Source organism: Pipra filicauda, unplaced genomic scaffold (genome assembly GCF_003945595.2).
Source record: "Pipra filicauda isolate LSUMZ 115617 unplaced genomic scaffold, ASM394559v2 scaffold10_size6260569_pilon, whole genome shotgun sequence".
In the NCBI taxonomy this organism is placed as follows: domain Eukaryota; kingdom Metazoa; phylum Chordata; class Aves; order Passeriformes; family Pipridae; genus Pipra; species Pipra filicauda.
Window position 1 is genome coordinate 3668330 of NW_024103541.1, and position 15311 is coordinate 3683640.

The following is a 15311-nucleotide window of genomic DNA, read 5'->3' on the forward strand; positions in this document are numbered from 1 at the left end:
GTTGCATTTTTGTGGTGTGAAAGGCGCCCAAGGAACCTGCACACAAGCTGCAAATCACAGTGTAACACATAGTGTTATTAACAGCAACCTACAAGAAGACACAAACTCATCACTAAATCCTGCATGGAAATCTGCTCCAGGTTAACCATCCCCTCGTATTTAGGCTTCCATTACACCCCAGAGGTTCGATGGTTCTCGTACCTCTGCAGGGTAGGAGGGGAGAAGGTGCCCGCCTCCCTCCCACCGCAGCTGTATCCCGGTCCCTGCGAGCTCCTGCTGGAGACCCACAAGAGGGCAGTCGGGGTTGCCTTTTCCCTCCGACTACATCATTTTCCACCTTAACATCCAGGGAAGCCTCATCACAATGTCACCTTTCATCTTCTGCGGACACTTATAGCTGCTTTCTGAAGAGAATGTCATTGGTGTTATCATATGCCACGACATATACAGGTAACAGAACATGTTTGCTGCAGATGAAGCAGCTATTTATTACTTGTAGTCCCTGGGATAGTGGTGGTACGTGGGGCAGCCTGTTTTAGAGCTGCATCAGCCAAGAGGCTCCCTGGTAGATCCCATGGCTGATCCCATGGCTGATTATGCTGGTGCTTGTAGGATCGGAGTGTCCATAAAGTCCATGCTACATTTTTGGAGACTGAAGCTGCTTCTCCTGTTTTATTTATTTGGAAAAGTCAAAATGATTGTATTAGGTACAGATACAAAATATGAGAAAAAATACATCTCTCCTTCTGAGCTGAGGAGAAATGATACACCATTATCAGTGCTGAACTCCAAGACCACACTCACCACTACAGGTTTCACTCAGGTATTATCATTATACTATCATTAATATTATATAGCTGCCTTTGACAGCCCTTGAAACTTCCTTACCTCCTGTTACCACCTCCCTCCCTTTTTTACCTCTCCAAAACAAGGACCACACAGTGCTGCTTTCCCCTTCTCCTGCACAGCCCAGCCTCCAGGTACAGAAGCTTTCCACCTTTATCCTCTCCAGTTCCTCCACCCATTCCATCTCTGCTCTCCCACCTGCCTGTTCCCTGTCTCTTGTCTTCTCCTTACTTCCTCACCCTCTTGTGCATCTCTTCTCAAAACAGGAGGAGCTTCATATGCAGCTTAACTCCGTCCTTGCCTGTCCAAGCACGGCACCATCTCCCCTTATCTCAAAAATACTCTGTATTTTCACTGTCTGGAGCTGTTTTTCTCCAAATCCATCCAAAATCCTTTCCAGTTCGTCTTTGTTTCATGTTTTAGATATCTTCTACAACGAGTCAGAGCCAGAAGATTCTTTTTGAAGAAAACACAGCATTGAGAAGGCCACTCCAGGTAAACCATTCAAAAGCAACAAAAATGGCAGTGGGGGAAGAAAGGGGGAAGTTTCTCTGCATTTGACAAGTCAGAATCGGGAAATCCTTTTGGTAACACTGTATCACACCAAGAAGAATCAGAAAACAGCAGCTAGCCTCACAAACCTTAGGGAGATAGCCCTGCCCTGAGACACACAGCTCTGCTGGGGAAGTAAGTGGGAGCCCATCAGGCAGGAGCAGACATGGGCTCTGTGGCAGCAGCAAAGCCACTGCTTACACAGGCGACTGCTTTTACTGGTCATGCACAAGTATTTTGTGTTTGCATTGGTCACCAAGGCCTGTGCTCCAAGTTTCCCAGCTCCCATTCCGCTTGCTTTCTTTCTTTGCATTATTACAGAGCAGCCCTGTAATGGGGGTTTTTATTACACGTTGTCCCTCCCCACAGAGCTCTGGAGGTAAATACAAGACAGAGGCACCAGGGATATGGAGAACAGGGGCACAACAAAACAGGGGTTAGAGCCCTGCCCTTCATTGTATGACAAGTGTGGGGAATTAAGACTACTTCCTTCCCTGTAATCCTTCAGGCAACATTAGAAAGTGTTTGTCGTTTCTCGAACTAAAATGCACAAAGGAATTTCAGTGGTAGGGAGAGTGATACAAGAAAACAAGGTCTCCCATTGTCAGATGCAGTGCTCCCAGCCAAGCCAGCTGCTCCGGGACTGCTGCATGTTTGGCCACAGCTACCACTTTCCTGCACCAGGCAAACTCCTCAGTGTGGACTTGAGCACCAGGATCTGCTCTACGCCTGCCAAGGTAGTCCCTGCACACAGCTGCTGGGTTAGCGCTGCTTGGGCTGATGTGCCAGATACTGAAACAACACAACATTAAAAAAAGAGTTCATAAAACCATTTCAGCAGGCTCCCCTCACCCCAGCTACATTTCAGGAGCACAAAACAGTAGCAACTAAAATGCACTGACATGTCAAGGTCCCGGCAGTAATGGGGAAGGTCAGAGATGGCATGAGCAGTGATAATCCACCCAAAGCAAAGCTTCCTGGGACAGGAGTGACAGGGGCAGCAAATCAGATGATCCAGGCAGGTAAACGCTTTCACATACAAACATTTTACTAAGATGGAGTTAAAATGGTCTTCCTTCCTGCTACTATTCTCAAGGCCTCCCACCAATTTTTGATGTTTACGGGGTAACTGAAGGAAGCTCACTGAGGCAAAGTGGAACAAGTCACAGGAGTTAAATCCACACTGTAACTGGAAAAATGCACATTTCACAAGTGTACATGTGTCACACGGGCACTTTTACCCACATGGAAACAGCCATTAACTAGCTGGTTTCACCTTAAAAAGTTAAAAAGCTAAGAGGAGAAACCTTCACTGTTTGCCAAGATCCCCAAGTACGCACATCATATGCAATGCTTTTCTGGAAACACAAAGGTAAAAGCAATAAAGATATTGCAAATTATCCTTCATTCACCTTTCACCCAATTTCTGTCAAACAATGCAAACTGTTTTCAAACACGTCTTCTCCTACCTAGGTGAAGATACACATGAAATTTAGACAGCTGACTTGCAACAAGCATCTAATTTTGGCCTTAGCACTACGTTCTTCACCTAAAAGGCAAGCTGTGCACAATTTACTGAATTTTAAACCCAAATTTGGAGGCCACTTGAGAGCTAAGACGAACAAGAACTGATTAATCAAACAGCAGTTTTCAGAACTGGAAGACAGTGCTTTCACAAAAAACAACGTAACAAAAATATCAAAGACCAATTTTATTTATCTTTTTTTTGGCACAAAACTTACAAGAACCATTTTGTTCCCTTCTTAAATTTAGTACAACTAGCAAGGAAAAAAAAAAGGCATACTAATACATTTAATGAGCTGTACAGCAAGTGACGTGTGGAAAGAGGCACCAGAAAGATCTACCAAAAATCAAAGTGCATGAAAAATACCTACTCTGAGCGCCTCATGGTATTGTATTAAGGCACCACTCCTTTAGAAGGTTTACTGAATACATCAAGTGTGCAACTTCTTGGTTTGGAATGTAAGAGTCCTTCAGCCTGTATCGGAACCACGTACTGCGACCTCTGCATGGAACAACACTTCTCCTTGTAAATGTTAAATGGAGAGGCCTCTTCCTGCCCAACATCGTCTCTCAGCCAGGTGTGTCACTGTCATATGCTTTGAAAAAGCCAACACAGGTTATCAGAGTGACCAGCATTTTACTTCAGAGTTTTAAGCTGTAGTGTACACCAGACCTATGAATTCTTTACAATGGTTTTATAGAAAAGAAATGCTGCAGAGACAAAAGTAACATGGGACATATCAGGAACTACATTTAGATAAGTTTTATCAAAAGAACATGTAAGCACTTTCTGGAGTATCTCTTAAAAAAAAAATCTGAGTAGTGTTATAAGCCAGAATAATTAAATACACTTTTCAACAGAATATTACAAAGCTTTCTCCATGACTAGCAATCAATTCTGACAATTCCACAAGACTTCAGGAACTTTCAGTACGGATGTAGAAAAAGCCCAATATTAGACAGTAGTGATTTTCATAATTAGAAACATTTAATGCAAATACCTGCAACTGCAAATCATGTCATACAGGTGTGTATACACACACACGCACACACACATTGAAACATCATTACAAGGGCCAAACAGACACCTTGGTTCATTGTGGATTCTTGCACATCACTGCTCTGAAGTACTACAGAAGCTGCAGGTTTTTTATTTCAGCACCTTCATTAGGAACTATTTGTTCAAGAACCAAACCACTTCAGTCACAAGAAGGTGCCACAGGCCAGATTCACATCTAGTGTAAACAGGTTCCAAACAACCAAACAGAAGTTGCTTCTTACCAGCTTTGACTTTGGTTTTGCTGCTCAGCTGGATCACCAGTCTCCTTTACTTGCAGAAACAAGTTTAATAAGAAATCAATGCCCGTATCAAAACTGAAGTGGGAACCAGTAAATGCAGAATATTGTTATCAAACCACTGTACAACACCTCTACTGTAGAGAGTTTCAAACATCTCAGGAGCTTGAGACTGCTTAACCTGAACTCTGGAAAAGTATTTTTCTCTATGGACATGCAAAGGCATTTAAATATGAACTCTAGGAATTACAATATTTCATTTTTTGTCCTCTTACGGTGTAAACCTCGAGAACACAACTGTGTGCCCCATTATAAAACCAAAGAACCCTTGAGCATTAAAAATTCTAAACAGCAAGGGCTGGAAAGAAGGGCATCTGGAAGTGATCTACACATTACAGAGCATGGTGTTTCACAAGTCTCAGAACAGTTCAGTTCATACTTGCTGGGATAAGTTTCCCTATACCTTTGTCCCAATACAGAGCTGTAGTTTTCAGTAACTCTTTAACCCCTGCATTATTTGCTCCCACATATAAAACATGCCACAGAAGTGGCAGTCAGGGCTAAACATTTAACAACATGTCCTTTTCATCCTTTATTAACAATTACATTTATTTCATGATTTGTATGTAAGTCATGTAGCAACTTAACATTGGTGTTATATACTGTGCTTCCATTCTCTGGCACTTGGAGGAGAAGCTCATTTCCAGACAATCACATCTTGCTGAAGCATTCCTTTGCATTTGTCCAAACTTGAATTCCCTTTTAAAAAAACAATTAAAAAATCAATAGGTGGGAATATACTTTATTTGCAAACCTCATCCACAGACTTTCTTCTACAGAAGACTCTACAAAGAAGTCCCATAGAACTTCACACAAGAATAAGGCAGAGACCACAATGAAATTGGACCACAAATGTCTACTTTATATATACATATCTATATATATATATACACACACACACACATATATATACAGACACATCAACATTAACATGTCACTGAGTTCAAGTGGGATGGAATATGTGGGAGGTTTTATGCTAGTGATTTCCAATCTTCTGTGACTGCCACGTTCCTAGTTATTGAAAGTCTGCATCTGTCCCCCTGCTATGATAAATATACCGGCCTGGCCTTTCGCAAGCCAAACATACCTTTTTGCACATGCTAATCTGCATAACAGCATAGCTTATAAGTGCCTCCTTCAAATCGTGATTCTTTTGCTCCTTAAACCGTTCAATGTCAGCCCAGGCACTTTTCACAAAGTCTCTGAAATTAAAAGCAATTATCTCTGTTAGTAAGTGTTTTAAGTGTTCCATCCTCAGCTCACATTCCTTCTTCTGGACTCTCAGCAGAGAAGCTGTGTTTGACAGTGAGTAAACCAAGTCCTGCAATTATTATGTATCCTTCGGTGTCCTCATTTAATAACTGGTACTACTACCTAATTCTCCATCTTATTCTTAAGGTTTTTAACCTAGAGAATCAGTTTCACAGGACACATTGAGATGTTTGCTTGGTGGGGTTTTTTCCCCAGGAAGCATCACTGCCATAGAAGCAGCGTAAGTCAGAATACACATTTTTCTTCAGATTCCTTTGGGGTAACTAAATCTTTATGCAGACATTCAGCACAAAACATTGCATGTTTCTTTTTCAGTTGTCAAGTCAGAAACTTCATCTTCCCAATGTGAAAACTCAGGATGCAAGACTGTCAAGTACAGCAAACATGCAAATTTAACTTGGACAATTCACTTCAGAAACTAATTTTGGTTTGGTGATTTGTGGTCAGGTCTCTTTAACAAAAATAGAGGCAGATATCTGTAATTCATACTTTCATTTGTGCTGGACTTTACATACAAGGCAAGTATTCACTTGAAAATTGCTTCCAGAGCTACAAAAGCACATCTCCAATACATCTGTCAAAATGATTAAGAAATTGCATTTACTGTTGTTTTGAACTATTCATGAACCAGTCTTATCTTTCCAGCTCTAACACTAACACATCAGGAGATACCACGTTTACCCCTTGTGTTATATGACAAACGTGCTTTGACACAATCACATCACCCTAGGAATGTTAGCTTCTATTTTTCATTTTTGCATTCCTGAAGAAAATTTCATTAGAACACCAAGAAGCAGTTACTCAAACACAACTCACCAGAGCTTCTAATCTCTTTCAAACAGGAGTCAGTTGTCCCCCATATGAGAGGCTGCAGAATACAAGCTCAGGACCCATACACGTAAACCAAACTAAATACCATATTTGAAGCAAATCAGCCTACTCAGCTGCAGACCCACAAGCCCACCTGTTAAATATATTACTAGTTGAACATAAAAGCATGCAAGTTAGCCATTAGAGTGGGCTCAGTAACTGGGAAAGTCATCAGGTTTTACATAAGCCATACACTCAGACCAGAAGCTAACTGCATGTACTGCACTTTATTTCACAACTTGCAGCTGACAGGAGCTTTTATAGACAGCTCATAAACACCAAGAATATATTAAAAACACTTATAAAATGCAAACACCTTCAAGAGCATCCAGTCAAGGACTTTTGCTAAGACAAGCCCTGTGTTTTCTTTGAGACAGTCAAGCCCATTTACCTGCCCTCCAGATTTTTAGACTTCAATTGCTCTTCTCCTTCCTGTATCTGCTCTTCTAGAACCTTTATCTTGGCTTCTCTCTGCTCGGGGGTTTCCTGCCCGAAGAGCTTGCTGGTCATCCCCTTCAGGGAGAAAGTTCTTACAGTCTACAAAAACAAAGACACACTAGATTTGGAATTCCTGAGCACAGCCACAAGACATCAGGTGATTTTTACCGGCATTTGTGCTTATTATTTGGCGGATTTTTTGCTTTAACTTCCATTTCATTAACTGATAGGTAACTATGTTGGCTCACATTAGACCAGGCAAAGTGAGGAGGAAGTAATTTGATGTTCAAACTCTTTAAGGCTGATAAACTTTCAGAGCAGTCTTCCTACTGAATTAGGAAAGAAACTAAGAGAAAGAAAAGCCATAAAGGAGTTCTGTTTAGAACACTAATAGATCCAGAAGCAACATTAAGAATTGTAAAAAATTGTCAGTTACCATTTCCAGATAATATTTTAGATAACATTACCTTCCATATAAAAGAGGCTAACACCACATATCAGTAACACCCACTATTCAAAAGGCAGAGGAAGCCTTTTAGAATTCCCAACATTTTGATCTTTAAGATAGAGTTGTCTGTGTTATTCTGCTCAAGTCGTATTTACTGCAACTCTTTACTTGCTCAGTATTCAATAAAAGAAGTTTGGCACAAACAGCTTAAGTCACTAAGAACCAAGTTACTTTAAACCTCAGATGTCTAGAGCTCATATGATACCGCTTCTCATAAACAGCAGCCAGCATGCTGGTGCCATTTAAATGTCATTCTAAGTAACTTGGCTCAAATAAAAAATAAATTAAAAAAGAGGCATCTTGGAGAAGAAAGTGAAAAAAGACTCACTCCCGTTGCCAGCTCTTCACACTGCTGTTTCTTAGATGTTAAGTCCTGTGCAGCCATTTCCAAATCATATTGCATTAGTTCATGTTTCCTGCAAACTGCCCTGAAAAGTAAGTAATGAAAGATCTGTCACATAATCCTTTGTTTTACTACATTTCCCTTCATGTAAATTTTACAAATGGCATCATGTCTTGTTTGTTTTTTGACAGGAAGCACCTCCAGTTATTTATTTAGCTCAGATTCAACAGCCTTATCATAGACTGTATAACTCTGCAAATGCTGTAGTTAAGCAAGCTTGGATCAAAGTAAATAAAGTTCTTAGTGCAGCAGCACTCTGCTCCTCTTCTTAGAATCATTCTAAGACACACTCAGCAATACAAGCCCTACCACCCACTTAAGGACACCACTGTAAAATAGTTTTATTCAAAATACATGACAGAAAAATCACACCTTTGACAAAAGGTACCTGGAGACGGCACCTGTCACAGCAGCAATCTATTAGTCAATCATAAAATTCCTCACATTTTATTTTTTAAACAATGAAACAAGAAACTGTTTCTAGATTCACACAGTGCCTTTCATCTGGAAAAGAGGAGTTTCCTCTGACCACCTGCACTAAGTCCCAGTCCTGTGTGGGCTGCTGATGCTTACATCCGTACTCCACTGCCGGATGCACATCCGTCTCCCAGGAGAGGCTACTAGTGCTCTGGGCTCCCACACAGCAGCCGTCACACTCGCCAACCCAATTCCCTACAGCACTACTGGACCTCTCCAAGAGGTTCAGAGCCAGCCCTCTGAAAGCACAATTGCTTTAGGCAAAGTCTTACAGCATAAAGCAATTTGCTTTTGTGTCCACACTTGTAAGGGATGACTGCTTGACAAAGACTAAAGTAAAACAAAACCAAACAAAGAAATCAGTATTTACATGCACAAGACTGTACAGCTGATGAAAGTTATATTGGGCAGTTTGAAAGTTCCTAGAATTTATAATGGCTGTAGCAGTTCTGTTTGGCCTATCTCATCTGAAAGCTGAAGCTTTCAGCACATTGGGGCACTATTAGACCGGAAGCCGAGGAAACAGTGGAACCATAGGAATAAACAGCATTTATTCTACAGTATACAGATTTTAACATGTCTTTTCACTATTAATCAGCTCAGTTCTAATTTGTATTGCCACTCACATGGCAATCAAATATGAGTGAGCAAAATAAGAGAGGATAACATAGAGACTCCACAACATTGAAATTTCCCTTTTTCAGAGAGCAGAAGAAGATACCAAACTAAATTCAACATCAACACAAAATTAAAAAAAAAGGACTACAGCTTCAATTTGAGCTATAAACTTCTGTACATACCGTAGTGCTTCTGCATAGAAGAGATATTCTTTCAGCTGATCTGCATAGTGTTCCTCTTCTTCCAGAATGTCATCAATAGAAGCTGCATATCTAGGGAAAACCAGTCATAGTTAAATATAAAGTTGCTAAATTTAACCTTTAAGGATAACACATCCAGTAACAAGGGAGGACACATGTCTGACAGAAACACCAGTCGTAAAATAAAACAGTGAAGGATACTTCCAGAAAGGGTTTTTCCTTTGTTTTTAATTAAACTGAATCAGTTAATGCAAGCATTCCTGTAGGCCTGTTACTTTGGTTGTTACTACAATCAATCTTTTGACAAGTACAAAATCTATCATAAGTTTCCTGCTGAAATGAGGCAGTTTTTCTTACAGGAAAGAAAACCAATTTCTTCCTTTTCTTCATAGGCAGCACCAAGGCAAAAAAAAAAGACATGGTGCAGAAGAAATCCTGGAAGGCTTAAAGCATTAAGGCACAGGAATGTGAACATGATATCTTCTGAAAAGCGAAGAGGCTGCTTTCATGGTTTGCTATTCAGCCCAAGTACCAGATAACTCACAGTGGTGCTCTGAACACAACAACATTAAGTCCCTTCAGCTCCTTCAAAGTCTGTTGCTTTGTCTGCTCTGCAAGTGCAGCATATCAATTCTGAGCAACAGGAAGTTTAACCCTACAAATCTGGAGTACAAGGGCTTGGACCAACTCTGCAGCTCTTGCATTCAATAAGAGTTTTGTTATTTAGGCTGATGTCTCCTAAAAATGGCAAAAAGCACTTTATTTTTCTAGTTTATACTGTTTGTTTGACAGTATTTAGTAGATTCTTGCTAACCAAGATGACTGTCTTGGACACATTTGCAGACACAGGCCTACAGCTAAAGAGGTAACTGCATATCTCGCTTGGCACAGCAATAGAAATGAGACGCCACTTTAGCCCGTGACACAGGGCACGAGCCACTGGAGATAAGCAGAATGAATGAGATCCCACCACAAATACCTTAATCTATTCTGCTAACTCAGATTCTCAAGTATGTGGCAATCCCTTGCACATCTGCAGGCTCTCTGAACAGAGCATATGTCAGCAACCAGCACAATGTGACCCAAATGTGAATTACAGCACCTCTTGGCTTTCAAGTTTTTGCAAAATCCTTGAGTTTTTCCCTTTTTCCCTGAGCCTCTCCAGCAACTGGCTCTATGGAAGAAGTGGCAGCGTTTCACACTGAAAGGGACCTGGTTACATGAATTTGATAAGTTTGCAAGTATGATAAGTTGTTTTGATGCTCTGCAAAATCAAAGACACAGCACATCCAGGAAAAGCCCTGCCAAGGCTATTGGTGATGAATACACATAGGATATGAAGTGGCCAGCAACAGCAGATCAGTTTATATAGAAGGGATAGAAGAACAGGAAGAACAAGAATCCACATTATAAATCAAAGTAAGGAATAAGTCCAAACTTGAAAAACGTGTTGAAAAATACACTTGTTCTGAAAAAATCCTACAGCCACATAGGTCATAAATGGCTTACCCTCTCTATTTCTAGGTCCTGAAATGCAATAATTTTAATATGGTGGTTAAGATTTCTCAGGGCAGCAGATGGACCACATTTCCATTTCAAGTAAGATCTACATTTAGAGCAGTGCTAGAGCTCCTTGTGGCAGAACAACTTTCAGGGAAAAAAAACCCAACCAAGAAATCCCACCAAACAAAATCCTACCTTACCCAGACAGGGTTTTCATAATGAGCTTTATTTGAAAAAAAAAAAAAAAATAGTAGTAAGACAAGCTACATTTCTGACTGCCTAAATTTAGGCAAACCAGAGAAAATGTTAAGGAGAAATGCTGCAATAAGTTCTGAAGGTACCTAACATGTTCTCACCCTTCGTGGGAACTGTCAACTAAATCCCTGTTTTACTTTAGACTGGTTCCACCTGTAATGACAGTCTTGTTGATGCAGAGATAAAGGGTCACCCATTAATAACATAAAGGACAGAAATCAAAGGTCTGGCATTGTTTTCTTTCATCTTTTAAATACCAGAATTATAGCCATTTACTCCAGCTTTCTCAGCATACTCTGTCACTTTAGCACGTACACATCCAAAGAGCTTTGGGATGTCTTCTCCGAACATTAAACAGTTATAGATCATACCAGACATTAACAACTCATAAGTTTAAATAAACATCTAGTAAAGACCACAGCATATGGGGTAGATAGAGAATAATTGAATTAGTCTTGAAGTTTAACATCTATATTAGGCAACCTTCTTGAAGTAGCTTTCTGTTGCCATAAACTCCTGCCTGATGTTATGGGAATGATAACTGAACTGGTAAGTTATACTTTCAAGAGATCATAGATATGAACCTTACTGGCAGGAGACCACATGGGTCATTGAATGAGTTCCTGAATCTCACAGCTGCTGCTTCTTGCTTGATTGTCACTAAGGGATTACTGTTGTAGGAGAGTGCCAGAGCAGACGAGATGACAGACAAGGAAAGCTACCTCAGGCTTCATGCGGTGATTAAAGTTACCCAGAATAGCAGTTACCCACTGCCTTCACTCTGGATCTTTAGCCCTAACCGTGTTACAGACAGAAATATTAAATACTTTGGATGTGTGGAGAAGGGTCAGCCTCCTGACTGAGAAGTGAGACAAACTCTTTTTAATTTCTAGGTGTTTGAAATCTTGGTGTGGTGTATCTGAACCACCAAAACCTACTTTTCATTCCTTAGCTCCACTATATCATGCCATGTTTTCATAATCTCTTCAATTTTCACCTCTACTTCAATTTTTTTTCTTCTGAATGCAGAACACATTCTCCATTTCTTTATTCTCACCAGAGCCCTCTGCCTAAAATGTATTATAGCTTTTCTTGGATGCAAACTACATTAGCCAAAATGCAGAATTGTGAATAAATTATTCAGAGGGGCTCAAATTCTTAAAGATCTGATAAAACCAGAATTATTCTGAAGAAGCTGAGGTTGTGGCTCTTCAAACTCTTCCATTTGACAAGGCCAATAACAACTGACAGCTTGATACCTTGACACCACCAATAACAACCAGGCAGTAGTACATATGTAAATCTGCACTGCAAACTAAACCTGATAACTTTATTTCCACACAAATTGCATTTTATCGGTAAAAATATTGTATGAAGTGTGAAACACCTTCCATCTCTTGCTGGAGTTGTTATTTATCTGTTCTGTGGGATTACAGAAGAGGAATCAGAGTGGTAAGAAATGCTGTTTCACTTACTATACATGACTACCTGAAAAGCAGAAAGCATGAGCCTATTTATCACTTCTGTGAGCACTCTCATGTGCCAGACTCTTATTTTGAAGGCTGGGCTTCATATACTCTGCCAACTGACTCCAAAGATGCAAAGAGGGAGGATTCTATGCAAAGAGGGAGGATTCTTTATTATATCCAGTCAGTGTTTGTTTCAAGTATCCACTGGAGTTTTGGTGCTGATTAATTAAATTTCTTAATTCTCTATAATCAAGTCCAAACCTGTGTACCACCTACTGCATGGTACAAATGGCTGCTATCAAAACCAAATGGATCTCATCAGGCCTGCAGTACATTAAAGTTGTATTCCACCAGTTTCTGGCATAGTAGCTTAAAAGAAAAACTGGAAGAAGTCCAAACACTTCTACAATTTCAAAATAATAATAAAAAAAGAAACCCCTTTGGTTCTCCTGAGACTTTCTGAGCTACTTAATACAGTATATGGATGCTAAAACTGTGCCTGCATCCAAGTCACAGAAACACTGTATACCTAAAAACAATGCACCCCCAACTTTCTCAGTACTCATATGTACTTTACGGTTGAGGGAAAAGAGAGGAAAGAGGGAGAGTTCCACATCTGGCTTACATCAAACTATCAGATATTCAGTCAGTACTTACACATCCATGTGGTGGCCAGCACTCTGCAACCCATCCCCCATCTCCTTTTCTATTGCACTCCATTCACTGTAGGAAAAACAAACGAGAAACAACATCACACATCAAGGGTAAAGGAAGTTAATAAGCTGCATCCTGTATACAGTTTCTTTCCAGGTGACACCTGAATGGAAACTGCCTCAAAGTTAGACTTGGCCAAACTGTTTTCTTTCTCTAAGGAGCAGCACTGACAATGTGGCGAGGCTATTTATGGCACTCTGTTAAACAACTGTCCCTAAAGCTCATCGTCACAAATATATTTAGCTTGAGATTCCTTTTGAGCAGAAAGTCTTGTTCAAAGAGCTGAAACTCTATTTAAAACAAAATCAACCAAACAAAAACAAATCACCGAGCACTCAATATAAATGGAGCAGGGGATACTGACAATGATGAACTTTCTAAAACAGATTTTGGTCTAACATACTCATCGAGAAGAAACTAAGCTTTCCAGACTCACAACACATCAGAGAGAAGCCTCTCATTCCAAAAACCAGAGGGTGGGATTTGACTTTTGTAAGCATTTTACTTCTCCTGAGGCCATTTCATGTATGTTGCTGTTTTCATAGTAGACTGTTGTTTAGTTCTATTCATTAAAAAAAATCAAAAAAAGAGCAACTGTCTCTTTATTACAACTACCTAGTTATGTTAGAGAGATTATTTAGATAAAGAAAGAAACAGAGCTACATTAAAGATAGAAAGAGACTTATTCTGGACATCCTGGCATGTACACTGCAATTTTAATTGTGTTCTCAGCTTTATGAAACCTTATTGGAGTTCTTAGTTACAAGAATTACATTCACAACTCTTTTTACAAGGAAAAAAGGAGAGGTTCCCCTAATATTTCACGTAATTTATATGTAATGCATCTATTCTGTCCTTCATTTTTTCGTAAACATTCCACTCTGCTGATGTTGACATTTGTTTGTCTTTGTGTTATTACAGAACTACACCTAATTTCATTTTAAAACCCCCAGTGAGAAAAACATCTGCAATCCATTAACCCAGAGAATTAAATTTAGCACTTGAACAGTGTGTAGAAGCAGGAGGTTTCCCTTAACCAGAAGTTTAGATTCTTTAATTCTCCAGTGAGATGGAAAACTTGAGCATGCAATTCACTCATATAAATAAAAAAAAAACGATTGGCAAATTCACTTTAGAAAGCTACTAAAATTGGATAGATATAATTGTTGATTTTTAACCACCAAAAGGGCCTAGAAGCTTTTAAGAGACAACTGCATGAAGACTGATGGGGAGTTACTTTCTGAAGAAACAAAATGCCAACGCAGCAGCAAAAGGCCCAAAGGTCTGGCATACAAAACAAAAAACTAGTCTTCCACTAGAGACTAAGCTCAGCAGATCTGGAGATCACTCTATGCAACACAGCAATCTCATTAGTACTGCAATACAGAGCTTTTCAATAGACAATGAAATGCTTCAGATATACTTTTCAAGAGCATAACAACATAACCAACAAATTCCCTTCTCTCTTCCCACATCTTTGTATATATTTAAAAACTGGATGAACTCTTACCTGAATACTCTTCCATAGTTGCCATGGACTTTATAGACACCATATAGCCGGTCTGCTACCCTCTAAAATGTTTTAGAGACAGGTTTTGGTCATCAATATGAAGTGCAATTGCTTTGTGAAAGCCCACATACAAATTCCAAGCTAAAGCCCTAATGTTCTTACACAGGTAAACAAGATTAGACCTAAATCTAATCTAAGCCACTACTGAAAGAAAAATCAACAGCATTAATTTCAGAAGACTGAAGTCGCAATCAAGGCTATACTGAAAAATTAGCATTTCAAGTATTTCTTTGGAAATTATAGGATATGCCTATGGAGACCATAAATAACCAAGTTCCCTTCAGTTTTTGATCAACAAATATAAGGCATCCTTTATCTGAATAATGCCAAATTTATATACACACTTCTTTAACTTATTGATGACAACACAGAAGTCCATCCTGACATCAAGATTGTAGAGAAATGTTTGGTAAAATTCTAACAAGTGACTTGATTTTTCCACCCAGCTCAGTGAACTGAGGGAAAGGAAATAAGGTATCCACTGCAGGACTTATTGCTCAAGCTAGATGTCATTTCAGCTGTTTGGAGTGTCAGTGCCTGCTGCAGCCAGCACTACAATGCTGGCAACAACCTCAGAAGAAAAGACACGTGTACGCTCTGAAGTGTGAGTTGTAATCCAGATAACGCCCTTGGAATTACGATGTACCACTAAATGAGAGTGAAGTTCTGCAAGAGCTACCACTGTTATTATGTCTGTCACAGCAGTAAAAAGGGAACATAAGCAAATTGCCCAACA

At 39.7% G+C, this 15311-nt stretch overlaps 1 protein-coding gene across 3 annotated transcripts in view; it reads right to left on the reverse strand.

Moving 5' to 3' along the window:
* Positions 1 to 3094: 3094 nt before the first annotated feature.
* The window catches only part of SNX4 (sorting nexin 4), a 33926-nt gene continuing 21709 nt past the window's right edge, over positions 3095 to 15311 (reverse strand). For all 3 annotated transcript variants that reach the window (XM_039381962.1, XM_039381948.1, XM_027723602.2), the window contains exons 8-14: positions 14516 to 14577; positions 12949 to 13014; positions 9047 to 9136; positions 7695 to 7794; positions 6812 to 6957; positions 5366 to 5480; positions 3095 to 4977 (exon numbers count right to left, since the gene is read on the reverse strand). In XM_039381962.1, the coding sequence (XP_039237896.1) occupies positions 4930 to 4977; positions 5366 to 5480; positions 6812 to 6957; positions 7695 to 7794; positions 9047 to 9136; positions 12949 to 13014; positions 14516 to 14577 (627 nt within the window). In that variant the 3' untranslated portion in view covers positions 3095 to 4929. The remainder of the gene's footprint in view (positions 4978 to 5365; positions 5481 to 6811; positions 6958 to 7694; positions 7795 to 9046; positions 9137 to 12948; positions 13015 to 14515; positions 14578 to 15311) is intronic.